Genomic DNA, 25,739 nt, shown 5'->3' with positions numbered 1-25,739 from the left:
GCAGTATCTTCATTGCTTTTGTTATTGTTGTGTAAACATTGGCTCCAGGATTCGATCAAGTGACATGCTACCTTGAAAATCGTTCACAAATGTGAAATATTTGGTCAATAATAGTTCCCATATTCTGCCATTTGCTCCTGTACGCTCCTATCCTCTGCCCATTTCTTAGCATTCCTGGGACAGAATTCCAAGGAAGGTAAAGTTGTCTCTGACATACAAAGCAATTGGGACTTTTTTATGGTCCTTGTGAATCTTGAGAGTGAGGTACATATTGTAAGTTTCATTTGAGTAGCTTTTTATATCCATCATGATACAGATACTAGGGTTTGTACGTCGATCTTAGACATTGTATTTATACAGGTGCTGCATTTGACAGAACTCTCTTGTGTTTTTAAGAGTGCGGGGGCAGAGGAGCATCAGTCCGTATTTGCAATATTGCTGCAAGCAGAGCTTGTCCCTGCAACTGTCCATGACTACAGAGAGAAACTTCTACACCTGAGAAGACTGCGTCATGATTTGGTGTCTTCTTCGGTGTCAAACGGTCCTTTCCAGGAGGTAGGGATTTCATGTACATGAAGTTTCAGTATGCATGTTGTTACTTTAACAGAACTCATAAATTCAGTTTGTATTGTCTGTAAGACTCTGGTATCGTTGCCTCCTGGGATGTACAAAGATCAAATCCAAAGTTGGTGTAAATGTGGTCAGTGTGAGAGAATGCTGTGCCAGATGTGATACGCCTGGGAGGGAAACACCTGTCGTAAATTGCTGCATGCACCAGCCCTGCTGCTCTGAAACCACAAAAACACTGAACTTCCTGAACGATGTGGGTACTCCACAGCTTGCTAATTGTTTGCCACACAGTAGGCTAAACCTGAGAAGTACTAAATAAAGGGTATTCGGCCTTGAGACATTTCTTTTACTCCTTGGGTCTGTTGATGATTTCCATTCTGTAGGAAAACTGACTTCTTTGCAGATGTCTCGCCACTTTTGACCCCTCTAGAACTACTAGATGCTGGTTTTCGACTCTGCCAGTGCATCAAAGCCTGCTAATCAGACCTCAGTGACAGTACTCTTTCCTTTAAGGCAAGGTATGTCTCGTTGTTAGACTTTTGGCACAGGACTTTAGCACCCCTGTCAGTTCCTAGTTAATAGTACCCCAGTACCTAGAGCATCGGTACTAAAGAGGGTCCCCAAGGGCTGCAGCATATATTATGCCACCCAGAGGGACCCACATACAAACTGCACACAGCCTGACATCACAGACTGCATGTATTATTTGTAAGTTACCCCTACAGAAAGCATTAAGAGCTCTAAGGCAGGGTGCATTATAATGCATGTTTGCATGAGCAGATAGGCCCCTGTGATGTCTAGTTCTAGATATTATCATTGACTGGCCAACCATCTTAGAACATTTACTGGACACTGGTCATCACAAGTGACCTCGCCACATGATGGCTGCACAGAAAATAATCTTTTTGGATTTTAAAAACCTCATCTTAATAAATCAATACAGCTGCCATTATTGGATTTATGACATGCACCCAGAGAGCACATTGGAGGTGCCCCCTGAAGATTACTAGCCCTTTTGTGTGCTGGATGACTGATATTGACCAGCCTACCACCACAAAGCCCCGCTCTCCGAAATCAGGAACAATGCCTGTTCTGACAGGAGGTGTTATCAACTCCTCAAGCAGGATGGCTAGTGAATCTGCATCCCAAGGCCAGGGACAGGTTGATGCACACTTCCCACAGGAAGTCTTTATCTAGGGGGTGTAGTGACCCCAATGGTAGGTAGCCCATATGCTACTGCTCTTCACTTCCCTTAATGCCCCCAAATTGAGTATTTAGAGGGCCCCCTGACACCAGGAAAGCAGATCAAGTCAAAACTCAACTACTGGGAACCAAGGAAAAAAGAAGGTGGACCGAAGAGCGCGAGAACTGAAGACCTGCACCAAAGAGTGGCACAAAACCCTGCCAGGCAGCTAACACTTTGACAGTCACTGGGGCGACTTTGCAAAGAGCAGGATACCCTCACCACACCAAAACCCTTGGAGGACTGCCCAGCACCTCATCAACTGGGAAAGATCTCCCTTGGAGTAGGTGAGCTACTCCCCTGCAACTGCAAGCACCAAAAGCAGTTGTCCAGTCCACCGTGTTGCTGACCATTGGATCCATCAAGGGAACAACCTGCCAGGAAGAGGTCACTGAGGCTCTAAGATGTCAGCCCCATCTCCCCAGCGAGTTGAGATGCTGACCCCCCCCAGGAGCTCCACAGGACCAAACCCTGAGTACCCGAGCAGTTGCAACAACCAAGGCTTGTTTTTTCCAATTTGGGCACCTCGCCGAGGAAAACTTACCAGCACGTCGAGGGACTTCAGGGACAGTGATACCCACATCGAGAGTAGCCCAGCTGTCCTGTTTGCACCCCTTTTGCTAAACCCAGACCGAGTCTCTGACCGCCGCAACCCAACGCCTCAAAGTGTTACTGCAGCCAAACCTTGCATCCAGAGTTTGAGGGAGGTGACGGTGCCACTCTTGGGTTTGGCTGGGCTGGTCCCCCAGTCACCGCCAGCAGCCTCTGTCTGCAGGAACCAAGTACTGTGAGAATCTTCCACAGCACAACCCTGGCGGACAAAGCACCACTGCACACGAGCCCCCTAACCTGAGTTCAAGTGGACCAACGGTGTCCCTGCGTGCTCATGACCTTCAAGACCTTAGGCCCCCCCACCTTTGAGTTCACCCGGACTGACTCCCAGTACCCCCTCACCCCCCGTTGCCTACTTTCAACAGTACCGCTTCCCATTGACTTTAACGGGCACGCCGAAAAGCACCTCTGCACCTGAACACCACAGAGACGACTGAGGGTGACTTCTTGGTGCTGTAAGTCTTTGCCAAGTGACCATATTCAATAAATGTTTATTCCCTATAGGATAACATTACTGCTTGAAGCCCACAGTATGTGTATTTTACTGTGATATAAAAATTGATAACTTGTGAATTACTTACCTGTTTACGGTGATCTTATTGTCTAAATTAATATAAAAATCTTTGTTATTTTTATAAATTGGTGTTGGATTTCTTAAGGGAGTGTGTTTCTCGCTTACTGTCTCTTTGTGTTTAATAAATGTTTTTAATAAATGCATAACACTATACTCTCATAAGCGTATCTGCTCACCCACACTACCACAAAAGAGAGCTTTTAGGTTATTTTAACCCCTGCCAGCCAATAGGGTCACCCTGAACTTTCTGCATAGTCTCCCCTTACATTGGTACTCTACATAGATAGCCAGCTTCCTACATTGGTGGCACAGCAGTGGGATACAAGGCATTTGCTGTATCACTCTGTAAATAGGTGATTCCACTGAAGAATCTCCAATTGACTTTAATTGACAGAAATATGTTTTGATTTTCAATTTTTCAAATTCCTCAAAATTTCAAATCTGAACTGTTAGGACTTGTGTTAAGTTCAACTGATTTAGAAATGTAAAAAGTATTTTAGCTAGTTAGGCCTTAAAATGACAATCCTCCATGCCCAAGAAGTACAAGAGGATCCGGACTTTGAGCTGGAGAGATGAGCCAAAAGGATAGATAGCCCTCGGGGTCAAACTGTTGGCCGTAGGAGGAGAAAGGGCTGAGATGGTTCTAGCACCCATGGATGGTGGCAGCAACAATACAAATAGGGAAAGAGAGGAAACTTTCAACCCTAAAATCCCCAAAGGGATTGTTCCCAAATATGTTGAGGGTGATAACATAACCAAGTGGTTCACTGCCTTTGAGAGGGCAAGTAGAATGAGCAGGTCACCCCAGAAACACTAGGGCTCTCTACTCTGGGAGCTTTCTGAGCTAAGTGCAGAGATAGGCTCCTGACACTGAGTGAAGAAGATGCTGAGTCCTTTAGCCTCATGAAGGAGACCCTGATTGAGGGCTTTGCACTCACCACTGAGGAGTACAGGATTACGTTCAAGGAGACTTGCAAAACCTCAAGTCAGACCTGGGTAGATTCTATTGACTTCTTAGTCAAGACACTAGGTTGCTGGTTTAAGAGTTCCAAGGTGAAGGACTGAAGAGCTCTGCAAATTTATTATGAAGCAGCACATTTTGTCAAACTTTACCTCAGAAAAGTTAAATGAACATCTAATAGATACCTCACTTTCAAGTCCCAGAGAGCTGGCTGAGAAAGCTGATGAACATGGTAAGACTAGGATTCTCGAAAAAACATCAGGAGGGATATTCCAAGAAAGGGAGGTAAGTCCCACAAAAGGGAAAGGAGGAGGTGGTAAGTCCTCCAAAGCATTTCCTTCGAGGACCCAGGCCCTAAATAAAGAAGATATACATTCCACCCCAACTCTAGTAGTAAACCGAGTATGGAGGGCCCTAAGCTTAAAAAGACCCTAGAAGGTAGGCCTGCTTAGACTGGCAGCAGGTTGGGCACTACAGAGGGGACCCAGCTTGTCCCAAGAAAACGGTAGGTAATGGGTTGTCAGTGTAGCCTTTGAGGATTGCTTCTCAGTTGAGTACATCCTTTTATCCTTTAACTGGGAAGTAGAGCTAGAATGTGAGTTTGTGATTACAGGAGGAAGCAGACACTTCAATCACATCCAGGTGAATGGAATCCCAGTCACTGCCCTAAGGGATACTTGTGCCAGTGACGCCATTGTGCATGACAGGTTGGATCCCCAGACCAGCATTTACCAGGGTAGACTAGAAGAGTAAGGGTTGTCTATTGTGAGAGTACTATTAGGCCTGTGGCTTTAGTACACTTGGAGATAGCTGGGACATCTAGTTGGCAGATGGTGATAGTCAGTCCAGACCTCCCCCTTGACTGTCTTCTGGGAAATTACATCCCACAGGTTGTTCCGAGCCCAAAGGAGGTACTAACCCAGGGTCATACCCCTCCGAAAGATTTTGCAGATGCTGAACCTGCAGATACTAAATGTAGGCCCCAGAAAAAGAACTATAGGAACGGTTAACAACTTTTAGAAAAAGTTCCAATAAACCAAGGCAATTCTGCTCTAGTGAGGAAGAACTTCAAATTTGGCAATGGTAACGCCTTACCTGCTCCACAAGAAGTCCTGACTAGTCAGGCAGCTGTTAAGCAGGCGGTTGTAGCACTCCAGCCAACAGAAGAGTAGAAGACAGTTGTTTGCTACAACAGGTAGTAACCCCCACTCAGAAACAGCAGAAGGACCTCTTGAACCCAAAGAAGCCTACTCCCTAGCCCAACCACCGTCAGCGGTGAGCTTAAGGTGTTGTTCGCGGTACTGACAGCTGTCAGTAGCCTTAGTTGGGTATTAACCTCTATGGCTGCGCTGTCCTTGTAGGCTATGGTGGTCTGTATAGGAAGCTGGCCCGTGGTGAGCACCTATGGTGTTGTCACCTTATACCAGGTACAGGTATCCTCTATTAGTGAGATGTAGTCAGTGTCTGGGAAGCCAGGGCTCTCTAGAGTTAGTTGTTGATGAGCAGCCAGGACTTATCTAGGAGACACGCAAGGCTTATGCAATACCACTAGTCACACAGCACGTACACACATGAAAGAATTGCACAGTGTTACAAAAATAAAGGTACTTTATTATGGTAACACAAATACTAAAATACTGAATAGGCAAGGTAAGTAAACACACTAATTTGTACACATTAAAAGTCCGTGATTAGCATAGAAAGCAATGGCAAATAGTCAAAACAAGCTTTTGTAATGTAATGGGTCTCGCATTTGTTCGACTTAGAACTATTAGCGTTGTAAAGTCCTAACCAGACTTTTCTTGCCACAAAAAATTGAAAATGAAAAGTAAAACAGTTTCTCATAAGTGAGCCAATTCAAAGCGCCATGGCATGAGCGTGAAGCGGAGACAGAAAAGGAAACAGAAGTTCGCTCGCAGTCAAACCTATCAGCAGTTCTGCAGGTATCCATGTAACAAGGTTGATGTCATGCAAAGCGCTCGACTACTGCCTAGCTAGCTTGCGCTGCATAGGAAATGAAAAGAAAAAGTAGTCTAGAAGCCATGCGGAAAACATAGAGCCTCTTATGTTTTCAGTAGTTGGTCAGTCCACTCAAGGAGGGAAAAACACCGGAAAGGGAATGACATATGCATGCCTTTCACTAATGAAATCAAGTGAATTTTAAGGCAAGCCCACGACCCAACGAAACTGATAGGCTTGGTTAAAAGGCCACAGAGAGATTGCAACAGGCTAGAGCGTTTGCGTGCTCAACCCTAACATTAGAAAATAGTGAGGCCCTAGGGGGAGACCAAACCATATGCTAAGTAGAATGTGAAAGGCAGTCCCCCGCCCAAGGACGTGGCATCAGTAGAGAGGAGCTGGAGAAACTAAGACCCCCTAAAGGTAGGTACACAACCCACCCCACTCCAATCCAGTTCACCCCTCACCAATCCAATCCACCCCAATCCAGCCCAGTCCAATATACCGCACTCAAATCCAATACACCTCACCCCAATCCAGTCCAATACAGCTCACTCCAGTCTGATCCAGCTCACTCCAGTCTGTTCCAGCTCACTCCAGTCTGTTCCAGCTCACTCCAGTCTGCTCCAGCTCACTCCAGTCTGCTCCAGCTCACTCCAGTCTGCTCCAGCTCACTCCAGTCTGCTCCAGCTCACTCCAGTCTGCTCCAGCTCACCCCAGTCTGCTCCAGCTCACCCCAGTCTGCTCCAGCTCACCCCAGTCTGCTCCAGCTCACCCCAGTCTGCTCCAGCTCACTCCAGTCTGATCCAGCTCACTCCAGTCTGATCCAGCTCACTCCAGTCTGATCCAGCTCACTCCAGTCTGATCCAGCTCACTCCAGTCTGATCCAGCTCACTCCAGTCTGATCCAGCTCACTCCAGTCTGATCCAGCTCACTCCAGTCTGATCCAGCTCACTCCAGTCTGATCCAGCTCACTCCAGTCTGATCCAGCTCACTCCAGTCCGATCCGCCACACTTCGGTCCAGTAGGCCCCACTCCAGTCTGTAGGAAAGTGACCCTTTTTGACATGGTCTCCCTCACTTTTTGCCTGGTAATTTATGGAATCCTGACTGAAAATGCTAACCATATCCCCAGTGCCAGATCTCTTTCCCTAAAACTGTTCACATGTTCCCAAATTGGCAATACCTTTGTGTAAGGAAATGCCTCCTTGGCATGGTTACCCCCTGACTTTTTGCCTTTGCTGATGCTATGTTTTGAATTGAAAGTGTGCTGAGGCCTGCTAACCAGGCCCCAGCACCAGTGTTCTTTCCCTAACCTGTACTTTTGATTCCACAATTGGCCCACCCTGGCATCCAGATAAGTCCCTTGTAACTGGTACCTCTGGTACCAAGGGCCCTGATGCCAGGGAAGGTCTCTAAGGGCTGCAGCATGTATTATGCCACCCTAAGAGACCCCTCACTCAGCACAGACACACTGCTTACCAGCTTGTGTGTGCTAGTGAGAACAAAATGAGTAAGTCGACATGGCACTCCCCTCAGGGTGCCATGCCAGCCTCTCACTGCCTATGCAGTATAGGTAAGACACCCCTCTAGCAGGCCTTACAGCCCTAAGGCAGGGTGCACTGTGCCCCTACAGTGTCTAAGCAAAACCTTAGACATTGTAAGTGCACGGTAGCCATAAGAGTATATGGTCTGGGAGTCTGTTTTACACGAACTCCACAGCACCATAATGGCTACACTGAAAACTGGGAAGTTTGGTATCAAACTTCTCAGCACAATAAATGCACACTGATGCCAGTGTACATTTTATTGTAAAATACACCACAGAGGGCACCTTAGAGGTGCCCCCTGAAACTTAACCGACTATCTGTGTAGGCTGACTGGTTCCAGCAGCCTGCCACACTAGAGACATGTTGCTGGCCCCATGGGGAGAGTGCCTTTGTCACTCTGAGGCCAGTAACAAAGCCTGCACTGGGTGGAGATGCTAACACCTCCCCCAGGCAGGAGCTGTAACACCTGGCGGTGAGCCTCAAAGGCTCACCCCTTTGTCACAGCACCGTAGGACACTCCAGCTAGTGGAGTTGCCCGCCCCCTCCGGCCCCGGCCCCCACTTTTGGCGGCAAGGCCGGAGAAAATAATGAGAATAACAAGGAGGAGTCACTGGCCAGTCAGGACAGCCCCTAAGGTGTCCTGAGCTGAGGTGACTCTAACTTTTAGAAATCCTCCATCTTGCAGATGGAGGATTCCCCCAATAGGATTAGGGATGTGACCCCCTCCCCTTGGGAGGAGGCACAAAGAGGGTGTACTCACCCTCAGGGCTAGTAGCCATTGGCTACTAACCCCCCAGACCTAAACACGCCCTTAAATTTAGTATTTAAGGGCTCTCCCTGAACCTAGAAATTAGATTCCTGCAACAACAAGAAGAAGGACTGCCTAGCTGAAAACCCCTGCAGAGGAAGACCAGAAGACAACAACTGCCTTGGCTCCAGAAACTCACCGGCCTGTCTCCTGCCTTCCAAAGAACTCTGCTCCAGCGACGCCTTCCAAAGGGACCAGCGACCTCTGAATCCTCTGAGGACTGCCCTGCTTCGACGACGACAAGAAACTCCCGAGGACAGCGGACCTGCTCCAAAAAGACTGCAACTTTATCCAAAGGAGCAGCTTTAAAGACCCCTGCAATCTCCCCGCAAGAAGCGTGAGACTTGCAACACTGCACCCGGCGACCCCGACTCGGCTGGTGGAGAACCAACACCTCAGGGAGGACCCCCGGACTACTCTACGACTGTGAGTACCAAAACCTGTCCCCCCTGAGCCCCCACAGCGCCGCCTGCAGAGGGAATCCCGAGGCTTCCCCTGACCGCGACTCTCTGAAACCTAAGTCCCGACGCCTGGGAAAGACCCTGCACCCGCAGCCCCCAGGACCTGAAGGACCGGATTTTCACTGCAGAAGTGACCCCCAGGAGTCCCTCTCCCTTGCCCAAGTGGAGGTTTCCCCGAGGAAGCCCCCCCTTGCCTGCCTGCAGCGCTGAAGAGATCCCTTGATCTCTCATTGACTTCCATTGCGAACCCGACGCTTGTTCTAACACTGCACCCGGCCGCCCCCGCGCCGCTGAGGGTGAAATTTCTGTGTGGGCTTGTGTCCCCCCCGGTGCCCTACAAAACCCTCCTGGTCTGCCCTCCGAAGACGCGGGTACTTACCTGCTGGCAGACTGGAACCGGGGCACCCCCTTCTCTCCATTGGAGCCTATGCGTTTTGGGCACCACTTTGAACTCTGCACCTGACCGGCCCTGAGCTGCTGGTGTGGTAACTTTGGGGTTGCTCTGAACCCCCAACGGTGGGCTACTGTGGACCAAGAACTGAACACTGTAAGTGTCTTACTTACCGGGTAAAACTAACAAAAACATACCTCCCCCAGGAACTGTGAAAATTGCACTGTGTCCACTTTTAAAATAGCTATTTGTGAATAACTTGAAAAGTATACATGCAATTGAAATGATTCAAAGTTCCTAATGTACTTACCTGCAATACCTTTCAAACAAGATATTACATGTTAAATTTGAACCTGTGGTTCTTAAAATAAACTAAGAAAATATATTTTTCTATACAAAACCTATTGGCTGGATTTTTCTCTGAGTGTGTGTACCTCATTTATTGTCTATGTGTATGTACAACAAATGCTTAACACTACTCCTTGGATAAGCCTACTGCTCGACCACACTACCACAAAATAGAGCATTAGTATTATCTCTTTTTACCACTATTTTACCTCTAAGGGGAACCCTTGGACTCTGTGCATGCTATTCCTTACTTTGAAATAGCACATACAGAGCCAACTTCCTACATTGGTGGATCAGCGGTGGGGTACAAGACTTTGCATTTGCTGGACTACTCAGCCAATACCTGATCACACGACAAATTCCAAAATTGTCATTAGAAATTGATTTTTGCAATTTGAAAAGTTTTCTAAATTCTTTAAAGTCCTGCTAGGGCCTTGTGTTAGTCCCTGTTAGCATTTCTTTTAGAGTTTAAAAGTTTGTTCAAAGTTTGAATTAGATTCTAGAACTAGTTTTAGTTTCTTAAAAAGTATTCCAACTTTTAGAAGCATAATGTCTAATACAGATGTGAATGTGGTGGAACTCGACACCACACCTTACCTCCATCTACAGATGAGAGAGCTAAGGTCACTCTGTAAACTAAAGAAAATAGCAATGGGCTCCAAACCTACCAAACTACAGCTCCAGGAGCTGTTGGCAGAGTATGACAGAGCCAACCCCTCTGTGGATGGCAACACAGATGAAGATGATAGTGACTTGGAGGGTGATTCCCCCCCACCAGTCCTATCTAGGGAGAAAAATAATAGTCAGAGATGCTTGTTCCCTCACAGGAGAGACCAACACCTCTGAAATCACTGAGGATAACTCCAGTGAAGAGGACATCCAGTTAGCCAGGATGGCCAAAAGATTGACTTTGGAAAGACAGATCCTAGCCATAGAAAGGGAAAGACAAGAGATGGGCCTAGGACCCATCAATGGTGGCAGCAACATAACTAGGGTCAGAGATTCTCCTGACATGTTGAAAATCCCCAAAGGGATTGTAACTAAATATGAAGATGGTGATGACATCACCAAATGGTTCACAGCTTTTGAGAGGGCTTGTGTAACCAGAAAAGTGAACAGATCTCACTGGGGTGCTCTCCTTTGGGAAATGTTCACAGGAAAGTGTAGGGATAGACTCCTCACACTCTCTAAAAAAGATGCAGAATCTTATGACCTCATGAAGGGTACCCTGATTGAGGGCTTTGGATTCTCCACTGAGGAGTATAGGATTAGATTCAGGGGGGCTCAAAAATCCTCGAGCCAGACCTGGGTTGACTTTGTAGACTACTCAGTAAAAACACTAGATGGTTGGATTCAAGGAAATGGTGTAAATGATTATGATGGGCTGTACAATTTATTTGTGAAAGAACACCTATTAAGTAATTGTTTCAATGATAAACTGCATCAGCATCTGGTGGACCTAGGAACAATTTCTCCCCAAGAATTGGGAAAGAAGGCGGACCATTGGGTCAAGACTAGGGTGTCCAAAACTTCCACAGGGGGTGACCAAAAGAAAGGGGTCACAAAACCTCCCCAGGGGAAAGGTGGTGAGACAGCCAAAAATAAAAATAGTAAAGAGTCTTCTACAGGCCCCCAAAAACCTGCACAGGAGGGTGGGCCCAGAGCCTCTTCACAAAACAATCCTGGGTACAAGGGTAAAAACTTTGATCCCAAAAAGGCCTGGTGTCGAAACTGTAGTCAGTCTGGACACCAAACTGGAGATAAGGCCTGTCCCAAGAAAGATACCACTTCTAACTCCGATCCAGCTAAAACTGGAATGGCCAGTCTCCAAGTGGGATCAACAGTGTTCCCAGAGCAAATCAGGTGTCACACTGAAGCTACATTAGTCTCTGAGGGTGGGGTGGATTTAGCCACACTGGCTGCCTGGCCCCCTAACATGCAAAAATACAGGCAGCAGCTCTTAATTAATGGGACAAGTGTAGAGGGCCTGAGGGATACAGGTGCCAGTGTCACCATGGTGACAGAGAAACTGGTTTCCCCTGGCCAATACCTGACTGGACAAACCTATCCAGTCACCAATGCTGACAATCAGACTAAAGTACATCCCATGGCAATGGTAACTTTAGAGTGGGGAGGGGTCAATGGCCTGAAACAGGTGGTGGTCTCCTCAAATATCCCAGTAGACTGTTTGCTTGGAAATGACCTGGAGTCCTCAGCATGGGCTGAGGTAGAACTGAAAACCCATGCAGCCATGCTGGGTATCCCTGAACTGGTGTGTGTCAAGACTAGGGCACAGTGCAAGGCACAGGGTGAAAAAGTAGAGCTGGAGTCTGGAAAAATGGCCCAGCCTACCAAGAGAAAAGGAAAGTCAGCTGGGAAACCAGCTGCAAAACAACACGAAAAAGAGAACCTCTCTTCTCAGGAAGAAGTTCTGCCCTCTGAGGGAACTGAGCCTATGGAGCTGGAACCTTATCAGGTTGAGCTCTTGGGCCCAGGGGGACCCTCAAGGGAAGAGTTGTGTAAGGGACAAGAAACCTGTCCCTCTCTTGAAGGCCTTAGGCAGCAAGCTGCTGAAGAGTCCAAAGGCAAGAAAAATGGAACACATAGGGTCTATTGGGAAGATGGACTCCTGTACACTGAGGCAAGAGATCCAAAACCTGGTGCCACTAGGAGAGTGGTAGTGCCTCAGGGTTTCCGAGAGTTTATTCTGACCTTAGCCCATGATATTCCCCTTGCTGGGCATTTGGGACAAACCAAGACGTGGGAGAGGTTAGTCAACCACTTCTACTGGCCCAATATGTCCCAGAAGGTTAAGGAGTTTTGCCTCTCCTGCCCCACCTGTCAATCCAGTGGTAAGACAGGTGGGCACCCAAAGGCCCCCCTCATTCCACTTCCAGTGGTGGGGGTCCCCTTTGAAAGAGTGGGTGTGGACATAGTTGGTCCACTAGAACCTCCCACAGCCTCAGGAAATATGTACATCCTAGTAGTAGTGGATCATGCTACTAGGTATCCTGAAGCTATTCCCCTTAGGTCGACTACTGCCCCTGCAGTAGCCAAGGCCCTCATTGGTATCTTTACCAGAGTGGGTTTCCCTAAGGAGGTGGTGTCTGACAGAGGTACCAACTTCATGTCAGCATACCTAAAACACATGTGGAATGAGTGTGGAGTGACTTACAAATTCACTACACCATATCATCCACAAACTAATGGCCTTGTTGAGAGATTCAACAAGACATTAAAAGGCATGATCATGGGGCTCCCAGAAAAACTCAAAAGGAGATGGGATGTCCTCCTGCCATGTCTGCTTTTCGCTTACAGAGAGGTGCCTCAGAAGGGAGTAGGATTCTCACCCTTTGAACTTCTGTTTGGCCACCCTGTAAGGGGACCACTTGCTCTTGTTAAAGAAGGCTGGGAGAGACCTCTTCATGAGCCTAAACAAGACATAGTGGACTATGTACTTGGCCTTCGCTCAAGGATGGCAGAGTACATGGAAAAGGCAAGTAAAAACCTTGAGGCCAGCCAACAACTCCAGAAGTTGTGGTATGACCAAAAGGCTGCACTGGTTGAATTTCAACCAGGGCAGAAAGTCTGGGTTCTGGAGCCTGTGGCTCCCAGGGCACTCCAGGACAAATGGAGTGGCCCTTACCCAGTACTAGAGAGGAAGAGTCAGGTCACCTACCTGGTGGACCTGGGCACAAGCAGGAGCCCCAAGAGGGTGATCCATGTGAACCGCCTTAAGCTCTTCCATGACAGGGCTGATGTAAATCTGTTGATGGTGACAGATGAGGACCAGGAAGCTGAGAGTGAACCTCTCCCTGATCTCCTCTCATCAGACCCTAAAGATGGCTCTGTAGATGGAGTGATCTACTCAGACACCCTCTCTAGCCAACAGCAGTCTGACTGTAGGAAGGTCCTGCAGCAGTTTGCTGAACTCTTTTCCCTAACCCCTGGTCAGGCACACCTGTGTACCCATGATGTGGACACAGGAGACAGCATGCCTGTCAAAAACAAAATCTTTAGACAGTCTGACCAAGTTAAGGAAAGCATCAAGGTGGAGGTCCACAAGATGCTGGAATTGGGAGTAATTGAGCGCTCTGACAGCCCCTGGGCTAGCCCAGTGGTCTTAGTCCCCAAACCTCACACCAAAGAAGGAAAGAGAGAGATGAGGTTTTGTGTGGACTACAGAGGTCTCAACTCTGTCACCAAGACAGATGCTCATCCCATTCCTAGAGCTGATGAGCTAATAGACAAATTAGGGGCTGCCAAATTCTTAAGTACCTTTGACTTAACAGCAGGGTACTAGCAGATCAAAATGGCCCCTGGAGCAAAAGAAAAGACAGCATTCTCCACACCTGATGGGCATTATCAGTTCACTGTTATGCCCTTTTGTTTAAAGAATGCCCCTGCCACCTTCCAAAGGTTGGTGAATCAAGTCCTTGCTGGGCTGGAATCCTTTAGTGCAGCTTATCTTGATGATATTGCGGTCTTCAGCTCCACCTGGCAGGATCACCTGGTCCACCTGAAGAAGGTTTTGAAGGCTCTGCAATCTGCAGGCCTCTCTATCAAGGCATCCAAATGCCAGATAGGGCAGGGAACTGTGGTTTACTTGGGACACCTTGTAGGTGGAGGCCAAGTTCAGCCACTCCAACCCAAGATCCAGACTATTCTGGACTGGGCAGCTCCAAAAACCCAGACTCAAGTCAGGGCATTCCTTGGCTTGACTGGGTACTACAGGAGGTTTGTGAAGGGATATGGATCCATTGTGACAGCCCTCACAGAACTCACCTCCAAGAAGATGCCCAAGAAAGTAAACTGGACTGTAGAATGCCAACAGGCCTTTGACACCCTGAAACAAGCTATGTGCACAGCACCAGTTCTAAAAGCTCCAGATTACTCCAAGCAGTTCATTGTGCAAACAGATGCCTCTGAACATGGGATAGGGGCAGTTTTGTCCCAAACAAATGATGATGGCCTTGACCAGCCTGTTGCTTTCATTAGCAGGAGGTTACTCCCCAGGGAGCAGCGTTGGAGTGCCATTGAGAGGGAGGCCTTTGCTGTGGTTTGGTCCCTGAAGAAGCTGAGACCATACCTCTTTGGTACTCACTTCCTAGTTCAGACTGACCACAGACCTCTCAGATGGCTGATGCAAATGAAAGGTGAAAATCCAAAACTGTTGAGGTGGTCCATCTCCCTACAGGGAATGGACTTTATAGTGGAACACAGACCTGGGACTGCCCATGCCAATGCAGATGGCCTTTCCAGGTTCTTCCACTTAGAAAATGAAGACTCTCTTGGGAAAGGTTAGTCTCATCCTCTTTCGTTTGGGGGGGGGGGTTGTGTAAGGAAATGCCTCCTTGGCATGGTTACCCCCTGACTTTTTGCCTTTGCTGATGCTATGTTTTGAATTGAAAGTGTGCTGAGGCCTGCTAACCAGGCCCCAGCACCAGTGTTCTTTCCCTAACCTGTACTTTTGATTCCACAATTGGCCCACCCTGGCATCCAGATAAGTCCCTTGTAACTGGTACCTCTGGTACCAAGGGCCCTGATGCCAGGGAAGGTCTCTAAGGGCTGCAGCATGTATTATGCCACCCTAAGAGACCCCTCACTCAGCACAGACACACTGCTTACCAGCTTGTGTGTGCTAGTGAGAACAAAATGAGTAAGTCGACATGGCACTCCCCTCAGGGTGCCATGCCAGCCTCTCACTGCCTATGCAGTATAGGTAAGACACCCCTCTAGCAGGCCTTACAGCCCTAAGGCAGGGTGCACTATACCATAGGTGAGGGTACCAGTGCATGAGCACTGTGCCCCTACAGTGTCTAAGCAAAACCTTAGACATTGTAAGTGCAGGGTAGCCATAAGAGTATATGGTCTGGGAGTCTGTTTTACACGAACTCCACAGCACCATAATGGCTACACTGAAAACTGGGAAGTTTGGTATCAAACTTCTCAGCACAATAAATGCACACTGATGCCAGTGTACATTTTATTGTAAAATACACCACAGAGGGCACCTTAGAGGTGCCCCCTGAAACTTAACCGACTATCTGTGTAGGCTGACTGGTTCCAGCAGCCTGCCACACTAGAGACATGTTGCTGGCCCCATGGGGAGAGTGCCTTTGTCACTCTGAGGCCAGTAACAAAGCCGGCACTGGGTGGAGATGCTAACACCTCCCCCAGGCAGGAGCTGTAACACCTGGCGGTGAGCCTCAAAGGCTCACCCCTTTGTCACAGCACCGCAGGACACTCCAGCTAGTGGAGTTGCCCGCCCCCTCCGGCCCCGGCCCCCACTTTTGGCGGCAAGGTCGGAGAAAATAATGAGAATAACAAGGAGGAGTCAATGGCCAGTCAGGACAGCCCCTAAGGTGTTCTGAGCTGAGGTGACTCTAACTTTTAGAAATCCTCCATCTTGCAGATGGAGGATTCCCCCAATAGGATTAGGGATGTGACCCCCTCCCCTTGGGAGGAGGCACAAAGAGGGTGTACTCACCCTCAGGGCTAGTAGCCATTGGCTACTAACCCCCCAGACCTAAACACGCCCTTAAATTTTGTATTTAAGGGCTCTCCCTGAACCTTGAAATTAGATTCCTGCAACAAGAAGAAGAAGGACTGCCTAGCTGAAAACCCCTGCAGAGGAAGACCAGAAGACAACAACTGCCTTGGCTCCAGAAACTCACCGGCCTGTCTCCTGCCTTCCAAAGAACTCTGCTCCAGCGACGCCTTCCAAAGGGACCAGCGACCTCTGAATCCTCTGAGGACTGCCCTGCTTCGACGACGACAAGAAACTCCCGAGGACAGCGGACCTGCTCCAAAAAGACTGCAACTTTATCCAAAGGAGCAGCTTTAAAGACCCCTGCAATCTCCCCGCAAGAAGCGTGAGACTTGCAACACTGCACCCGGCGACCCCGACTCGGCTGGTGGAGAACCAACACCTCAGGGAGGACCCCCGGACTACTCTACGACTGTGAGTACCAAAACCTGTCCCCCCTGAGCCCCCACAGCGCCGCCTGCAGAGGGAATCCCGAGGCTTCCCCTGACCGCGACTCTCTGAAACCTAAGTCCCGACGCCTGGGAAAGACCCTGCACCCGCAGCCCCCAGGACCTGAAGGACCGGACTTTCACTGCAGAAGTGACCCCCAGGAGTCCCTCTCCCTTGCCCAAGTGGAGGTTTCCCCGAGGAAGCCCCCCCTTGCCTGCCTGCAGCGCTGAAGAGATCCCTTGATCTCTCATTGACTTCCATTGCGAACCCGACGCTTGTTCTAACACTGCACCCGGCCGCCCCCGCGCCGCTGAGGGTGAAATTTCTGTGTGGGCTTGTGTCCCCCCCGGTGCCCTACAAAACCCCCCTGGTCTGCCCTCCGAAGACGCGGGTACTTACCTGCTGGCAGACTGGAACCGGGGCACCCCCTTCTCTCCATTGGAGCCTATGCGTTTTGGGCACCACTTTGAACTCTGCACCTGACCGGCCCTGAGCTGCTGGTGTGGTAACTTTGGGGTTGCTCTGAACCCCCAACGGTGGGCTACTGTGGACCAAGAACTGAACCCTGTAAGTGTCTTACTTACCTGGTAAAACTAACAAAAACTTACCTCCCCCAGGAACTGTGAAAATTGCACTGTGTCCACTTTTAAAATAGCTATTTGTGAATAACTTGAAAAGTATACATGCAATTGAAATGATTCAAAGTTCCTAATGTACTTACCTGCAATACCTTTCAAACAAGATATTACATGTTAAATTTGAACCTGTGGTTCTTAAAATAAACTAAGAAAAGATATTTTTCTATACAAAACCTATTGGCTGGATTTGTCTCTGAGTGTGTGTACCTCATTTATTGTCTATGTGTATGTACAACAAATGCTTAACACTACTCCTTGGATACTGCTCGACCACACTACCACAAAATAGAGCATTAGTATTATCTCTTTTTACCACTATTTTACCTCTAAGGGGAACCCTTGGACTCTGTGCATGCTATTCCTTACTTTGAAATAGCACATACAGAGCCAACTTCCTACACTTTGCCCTCAAAGTAGACCCCTAATAAATGGTACCCCTGAGGGTCCCCAAGAGCTGCAGCACGCATTATGCCACCCTCAGGGACCCCTCACCTAGCACTGCCATTTCAGGCTCCATGTCTTGGTGCAGCTAAAAGTGAAAACACGACATGACGCATCCTGTGTGCCCTGTCCCCTACCACTGCTTTCAATATATGTAAGTCACCCCTACAGCAGGCCTTACAACCATTAAGGCAGGGTGCATTATATTACATGTGAAGGCATATCTGCAAGAGCAGATATGCCCCTGCTATGTCTTTCTCGATTCTTAGTCCTAGTGAGTGAGCAGGGAAGCCATTTTAAGTACATGTGCTGGACACTGGTCAGTACGAGTTCCCAAACCACATGATGGCTTCACTGAACATATGGATGTTTGGTATCAAAAATCTTGTAATAATAAACCCTCAATGATGCCAGTGGTGAATGTATTAATACATGCACCCAGAGGGCACCTTAGAGGTGCCTCCTGAAAACCTACCAACTATCCTTGTGGGGGCTGACTAATTTTAGCCAGCCTGTCACCACCAGACAATACTCTAGCCACCTAGGTTGAGAGCCTTTGCTCTTGGGCCGTCAGAGACCAAGCCTACTCTAGATGAGGTGTTTACATACCCCACCCAGCAGGGTGACCCGCAAATCTGCATTCCAAGGCCAGGGGCTTCAAGAAGCCCACCGCCCTAAGTATGCAGATTTGGGTTCACTCAAAGGAGAGAGGTGCCCCCGTGGCCCAGGGACCATTTGGCACTAGGACAGGAGAAAGGTGTGTCCACCCATCAGGTGAGTCCCACCCGTAAGATGAGCTGCCTGATGTGGACACAACATTTAGAAATCTGCCATCTTGGTGTTGCCTGGATTAGGAACTCTGGGACAGGGTTATGCCCACTGTGTAGAGTCTCTTTTGTGGTGTATTTGTTGTCACTTGGGTGTGTGTGTTGTGCAAACGCTTTACACATTGCCAATGGGATAAGCCTGGCTGCTCTGGCCAAGCTACAATGGGGGTGAGAAAGGGTTATCCTGAGTATGTAATTCCCTTACCCTGACTAGAGTGGAGGGTTATGCCTGGCGGAGGTGCCTACCCCAGCCAAGCAGAAACTCTATTTCTAACAGGTGCCAGCCTGGTTACCCAGCCTTCCAAAGACAAAGCCGACCTTGGACTTGCCCACTGTTGAACCTCCAACCTCACCTGCAACATTTGCATGCATGCCCCCTGTAAGGAAATGCCTCCTTGGCATGGTTGCCCCCTGACTTTTTGCCTTTGCTGATGCTATGTTTACAATTGAAAGTGTGCTGAGGCCTGCTAACCAGGCCCCAGCACCAGTGTTCTTTCCCTAACCTGTACTTTTGTATCCACAATTGGCAGACCCTGGCATCCAGATAAGTCCCTTGTAACTGGTACTTCTAGTACCAAGGGCCCTGATGCCAAGGAAGGTCTCTAAGGGCTGCAGCATGTCTTATGCCACCCTGGAGACCTCTCACTCAGCACAGACACACTGCTTGCCAGCTTGTGTGTGCTAGTGAGGACAAAACGAGTAAGTCGACATGGCACTCCCCTCAGGGTGCCATGCCAGCCTCTCACTGCCTATGCAGTATAGGTAAGACACCCCTCTAGCAGGCCTTACAGCCCTAAGGCAGGGTGCACTATACCATAGGTGAGGGTACCAGTGCATGAGCATGGTACCCCTACAGTGTCTAAACAAAACCTTAGACATTGTAAGTGCAGGGTAGCCATAAGAGTATATGGTCTGGGAGTCTGTCAAACACGAACTCCACAGCACCATAATGGCTACACTGAAAACTGGGAAGTTTGGTATCAAACTTCTCAGCACAATAAATGCACACTGATGCCAGTGTACATTTTATTGTAAAATACACCACAGAGGGCACCTTAGAGGTGCCCCCTGAAACTTAACCAACTATCTGTGTAGGCTGACTGGTTCCAGCAGCCTGCCACACTAGAGACATGTTGCTGGCCCCATGGGGAGAGTGCCTTTGTCACTCTGAGGCCAGTAACAAAGCCTGCACTGGGTGGAGATGCTAACACCTCCCCCAGGCAGGAGCTGTAACACCTGGCGGTGAGCCTCAAAGGCTCACCCCTTTGTCACAGCCCAGCAGGGCACTCCAGCTTAGTGGAGTTGCCCGCCCCCTCCGGCCACGGCCCCCACTTTTGGCGGCAAGGTTGGAGGGAACAAAGAAAGCAACAAGGAGGAGTCACTGGCCAGTCAGGACAGCCCCTAAGGTGTCCTGAGCTGAGGTGACTCTGACTTTTAGAAATCCTCCATCTTGCAGATGGAGGATTCCCCCAATAGGGTTAGGATTGTGACCCCCTCCCCTTGGGAGGAGGCACAAAGAGGGTGTACCCACCCTCAGGGCTAGTAGCCATTGGCTACTAACCCCCCAGACCTAAAACACGCCCTTAAATTTAGTATTTAAGGGCTACCCTGAACCCTAGAAAATTAGATTCCTGCAACTACAAGAAGAAGGACTGCCTAGCTGAAAAACCCCTGCAGAGGAAGACAAGAAGACGACAACTGCCTTGGCTCCAGAAACTCACCGGCCTGTCTCCTGCCTTCCAAAGATCCTGCTCCAGCGACGCCTTCCAAAGGGACCAGCGACCTCGACATCCTCTGAGGACTGCCCCTGCTTCGAAAAGACAAGAAACTCCCGAGGACAGCGGACCTGCTCCAAGAAAAGCTGCAACTTTGTTTCCAGCAGCTTTAAAGAACCCTGCAAGCTCCCCGCAAGAAGCGTGAGACTTGCAACACTGCACCCGGCGACCCCGACTCGGCTGGTGGCGATCCAACACCTCAGGAGGGACCCCAGGACTACTCTGATACTGTGAGTACCAAAACCTGTCCCCCCTGAGCCCCCACAGCGCCGCCTGCAGAGGGAATCCCGAGGCTTCCCCTGACCGCGACTCTTTGAACCTAAAGTCCCGACGCCTGGGAGAGACCCTGCACCCGCAGCCCCCCGGACCTGAAGGACCGGACTTTCACTGGAGAAGTGACCCCCAGGAGTCCCTCTCCCTTGCCCAAGTGGAGGTTTCCCCGAGGAATCCCCCCCTTGCCTGCCTGCAGCGCTGAAGAGATCCCGAGATCTCTCATAGACTAACATTGCGAACCCGACGCTTGTTCCTACACTGCACCCGGCCGCCCCCGCGCTGCTGAGGGTGAAATTTCTGTGTGGGCTTGTGTCCCCCCCGGTGCCCTACAAAACCCCCCTGGTCTGCCCTCCGAAGACGCGGGTACTTACCTGCAAGCAGACCGGAACCGGGGCACCCCCTTCTCTCCATTCTAGCCTATGTGTTTTGGGCACCACTTTGAACTCTGCACCTGACCGGCCCTGAGCTGCTGGTGTGGTGACTTTGGGGTTGCTCTGAACCCCCAACGGTGGGCTACCTTGGACCAAGAACTAAGCCCTGTAAGTGTCTTACTTACCTGGCTAATCTAACAAATACTTACCTCTCCTAGGAACTGTGAAAATTGCACTAAGTGTCCACTTTTAAAACAGCTATTTGTGAATAACTTGGAAAGTATACATGCAATTTTGATGATTTGAAGTTCCTAAAGTACTTACCTGCAATACCTTTCGAATGAGATATTACATGTAGAATTTGAACCTGTGGTTCTTAAAATAAACTAAGAAAAGATATTTTTCTATACAAAAACCTATTGGCTGGATTTGTCTCTGAGTGTGTGTACCTCATTTATTGTCTATGTGTATGTACAACAAATGCTTAACACTACTCCTTGGATAAGCCTACTGCTCGACCACACTACCACAAAATAGAGCATTAGTATTATCTATTTTTACCACTATTTTACCTCTAAGGGGAACCCTTGGACTCTGTGCATGCTACTCCTTACTTTGAAATAGCACATACAGAGCCAACTTCCTACATTGGTGGATCAGCGGTGGGGTACAAGACTTTGCATTTGCTGGACTACTCAGCCAATACCTGATCACACGACAAATTCCAAAATTGTCATTAGAAATTGATTTTTGCAATTTGAAAAGTTTTCTAAATTCTTAAAAGACCTGCTAGGGCCTTGTGTTAGATCCTGTTTAGCATTTCTTTTAGAGTTTAAAAGTTTGTAAAAGTTTGAATTAGATTCTAGAACCAGTTGTAGATTCTTAAAAAGTATTCCAACTTTTAGAAGCAAAATGTCTAGCACAGATGTGACTGTGGTGGAACTCGACACCACACCTTACCTCCATCTTAAGATGAGGGAGCTAAGGTCACTCTGTAAAATAAAGAAAATAACAATGGGCCCCAAACCTACCAAAATACAGCTCCAGGAGCTTTTGGCAGAGTTTGAAAAGGCCAACCCCTCTGAGGGTGGCAACTCAGAGGAAGAGGATAGTGACTTGGAGGAAAATTCCCCCCTACCAGTCCTATCTAGGGAGGACAGGGTCCCTCAAACCCTGACTCCTAAAATAATAGTCAGAGATGCTGGTTCCCTCACAGGAGAGACCAACACCTCTGAAATCACTGAGGATAGCCCCAGTGAAGAGGACATCCAGTTAGCCAGGATGGCCAAAAGATTGGCTTTGGAAAGACAGATCCTAGCCATAGAGAGGGAAAGACAAGAGATGGGCCTAGGACCCATCAATGGTGGCAGCAACATAAATAGGGTCAGAGATTCTCCTGACATGTTGAAAATCCCTAAAGGGATTGTAACTAAATATGAAGATGGTGATGACATCACCAAATGGTTCACAGCTTTTGAGAGGGCTTGTGTAACCAGAAAAGTGAACAGATCTCACTGGGGTGCTCTCCTTTGGGAAATGTTCACAGGAAAGTGTAGGGATAGACTCCTCACACTCTCTGGACAAGATGCAGAATCTTATGACCTCATGAAGGGTACCCTGATTGAGGGCTTTGGATTCTCCACTGAGGAGTACAGGATTAGGTTCAGGGGGGCTCAAAAATCCTCGAGCCAGACCTGGGTTGACTTTGTTGACTACTCAGTGAAAACACTAGATGGTTGGATTCAAGGCAGTGGTGTAAGTAATTATGATGGGCTGTACAATTTATTTGTGAAAGAACACCTGTTAAGTAATTGTTTCAATGATAAACTGCATCAGCATCTGGTAGACCTAGGACCAATTTCTCCCCAAGAATTGGGAAAGAAGGCGGACCATTGGGTCAAGACAAGGGTGTCCAAGACTTCAACAGGGGGTGACCAAAAGAAAGGGGTCACAAAGACTCCCCAGGGGAAGGGTGATGAGACAACCAAAAATAAAAATAGTAAAGAGTCTTCTACAGGCCCCCAAAAACCTGCACAGGAGGGTGGGCCCAGAGCCTCTTCACAAAACAATGGGTACAAGGGTAAAAACTTTGATCCCAAAAAGGCCTGGTGTCATAGCTGTAAACAGCATGGACACCAAACTGGAGACAAGGCCTGTCCCAAGAAAGGTTCCACTCCAAACTCCCATCCAGGTAACACTGGTATGGCTAGTCTCCAAGTGGGATCAACAGTGTGCCCAGAGCAAATCAGGGTCCACACTGAAGCTACTCTAGTTTCTGAGGGTGGGGTGGATTTAGCCACACTAGCTGTCTGGCCGCCTAACATGCAAAAATACAGACAGCAACTCTTAATTAATGGGACTAGAATAGAGGGCCTGAGGGATACAGGTGCCAGTGTCACCATGGTGACAGAGAAACTGGTTTCCCCTGGCCAATACCTGACTGGAAAAACTTACACAGTCACCAACGCTGACAATCAGAGAAAAGTACATCCCATGGCAATGGTTACTTTAGAATGGGGAGGGGTCAATGGCCTGAAACAGGTGGTGGTCTCCTCAAATATCCCAGTGGACTGTCTGCTTGGAAATGACCTGGAGTCCTCAGCATGGGCTGAGGTAGAACTAAAAACCCATGCAGCAATGCTGGGTATCCCTGAACTGGTGTGTGTGAAAACAAGAGCACAGTGCAAGGCACAGGGTGAACAAGTAGAGCTGGAGTCTGGAAGAATGGCCCAGCCTACCAAGAGAACAGGAAAGTCAGTTGGGAAACCAACTGCAACACAGCAAAAGAAAGGGAACCTCTCTTCTCAGGAAGAAGTTCTGCCCTCTGAGGGAACTGAGCCTTTGGAGCTTGAACCTTATCAGGTTGAGCTCTTAGGCCCAGGGGGACCCTCAAGGGAGGAGCTGTGTAAGGGACAAGAAACCTGTCCCTCTCTTGAAGGCCTTAGGCAGCAAGCTGCTGAAGAGTCCAAAGGCAAGAAAAATGGAACGCATAGGGTCTATTGGGAAGATGGACTCCTGTACACTGAGGCCAGAGACCCCAAACCTGGTGCCACTAGGAGAGTGGTAGTGCCTCAGCTGTTCAGGAAGTTCATCCTAACATTGGCCCATGACATTCCCCTTGCTGGACATTTGGGACAAACCAAGACGTGGGAGAGGTTAGTCAACCACTTCTACTGGCCCAATATGTCCAACATGGTTAAGGAGTTTTGCCTCTCCTGCCCCACCTGTCAAGCCAGTGGTAAGACAGGTGGGCATCCAAAGGCCCCCCTCATTCCACTTCCAGTGGTGGGGGTGCCCTTTGAAAGAGTGGGTGTGGACATAGTTGGTCCACTAGAACCTCCCACAGCCTCAGGAAATATGTATATCCTGGTAGTAGTGGATCATGCTACCAGGTATCCTGAAGCTATTCCCCTTAGGTCGACTACTGCCCCTGCAGTAGCCAAGGCCCTCATTGGTATCTTTACCAGAGTGGGTTTCCCTAAGGAGGTGGTGTCTGACAGAGGTACCAACTTCATGTCAGCATACCTGAAACATATGTGGAATGAGTGTGGAGTGACTTATAAATTCACTACACCTTACCATCCACAAACTAATGGCTTAGTTGAGAGATTCAACAAGACATTAAAGGGCATGATCATGGGGCTCCCAGAAAAACTCAAAAGGAGATGGGATGTCCTCTTGCCATGCCTGCTTTTCGCTTACAGAGAGGTGCCACAGAAGGGAGTAGGATTCTCACCCTTTGAACTTCTGTTTGGTCATCCTGTAAGGGGACCACTTGCCCTTGTTAAAGAAGGCTGGGAGAGACCTCTCCATGAGCCTAAACAGGACATAGTGGACTATGTACTTGGCCTTCGCTCTAGAATGGCAGAGTACATGGAAAAGGCAACCAAAAACCTTGAGGCCAGCCAACAGCTCCAGAAGTTTTGGTATGACCAAAAGGCTGCACTGGTTGAGTTCCAACCAGGGCAGAAAGTCTGGGTTCTGGAGCCTGTGGCTCCCAGGGCACTCCAGGACAAATGGAGTGGCCCTTACCCAGTACTAGAAAGGAAGAGTCAGGTCACCTACCTGGTGGACCTGGGCACAAGCAGGAGCCCCAAGAGGGTGATCCATGTAAACCGCCTTAAGCTCTTCCACGACAGGGCTGATGTCAATCTGTTGATGGTAACAGATGAGGATCAGGAGGCAGAGAGTGAACCTCTCCCTGATCTTCTGTCATCAGACCCAAAAGATGGCACAGTAGATGGAGTGATCTACTCAGACACCCTCTCTGGCCAACAGCAAGCTGATTGTAGGAGAGTCCTACAACAGTTTCCTGAACTCTTCTCCTTAACCCCTGGTCAGACACACCTGTGTACCCATGATGTGGACACAGGAGACAGCATGCCTGTCAAGAACAAAATCTTTAGACAATCTGACCATGTTAAGGAAAGCATCAAGGTGGAAGTCCACAAGATGCTGGAATTGGGAGTAATTGAGCGCTCTGACAGCCCCTGGGCTAGCCCAGTGGTCTTAGTCCCCAAACCTCACACCAAAGATGGAAAGAAAGAGATGAGGTTTTGTGTGGACTACAGAGGGCTCAATTCTGTCACCAAGACAGATGCTCATCCAATTCCAAGAGCTGATGAGCTCATAGATAAATTAGGTGCTGCCAAATTCTTAAGTACCTTTGACTTGACAGCAGGGTACTGGCAAATAAAAATGGCACCTGGAGCAAAAGAGAAAACAGCATTCTCCACACCTGATGGGCATTATCAGTTTACTGTTATGCCCTTTGGTTTAAAGAATGCCCCTGCCACCTTCCAAAGGTTGGTGAATCAAGTCCTTGCTGGTTTGGAGTCCTTTAGCACAGCTTATCTTGATGATATTGCTGTCTTTAGCTCCACCTGGCAGGATCACCTGGTCCACCTGGAGAAGGTTTTGAAGGCTCTGCAATCTGCAGGCCTCTCTATCAAGGCATCC

At 48.7% G+C, this 25,739-nt stretch overlaps 1 protein-coding gene across 1 annotated transcript in view; it reads left to right on the top strand.

Annotated features, from left to right (window-relative positions):
* UTP20 (UTP20 small subunit processome component) overlaps window positions 1-25,739 on the top strand; it is a 966,235-nt gene that overhangs the window by 163,592 nt on the left and 776,904 nt on the right. Inside the window, exon 18 of the mRNA XM_069229033.1 lies at window positions 397-555. Within this exon, the coding sequence (XP_069085134.1) occupies window positions 397-555 (159 nt within the window). The remainder of the gene's footprint in view (window positions 1-396; window positions 556-25,739) is intronic.

This window comes from Pleurodeles waltl, chromosome 4_1 (assembly GCF_031143425.1).
Source record: "Pleurodeles waltl isolate 20211129_DDA chromosome 4_1, aPleWal1.hap1.20221129, whole genome shotgun sequence".
Lineage (NCBI taxonomy): Eukaryota > Metazoa > Chordata > Amphibia > Caudata > Salamandridae > Pleurodeles > Pleurodeles waltl.
This window is presented reverse-complemented; position numbering and strand designations above follow the sequence as displayed.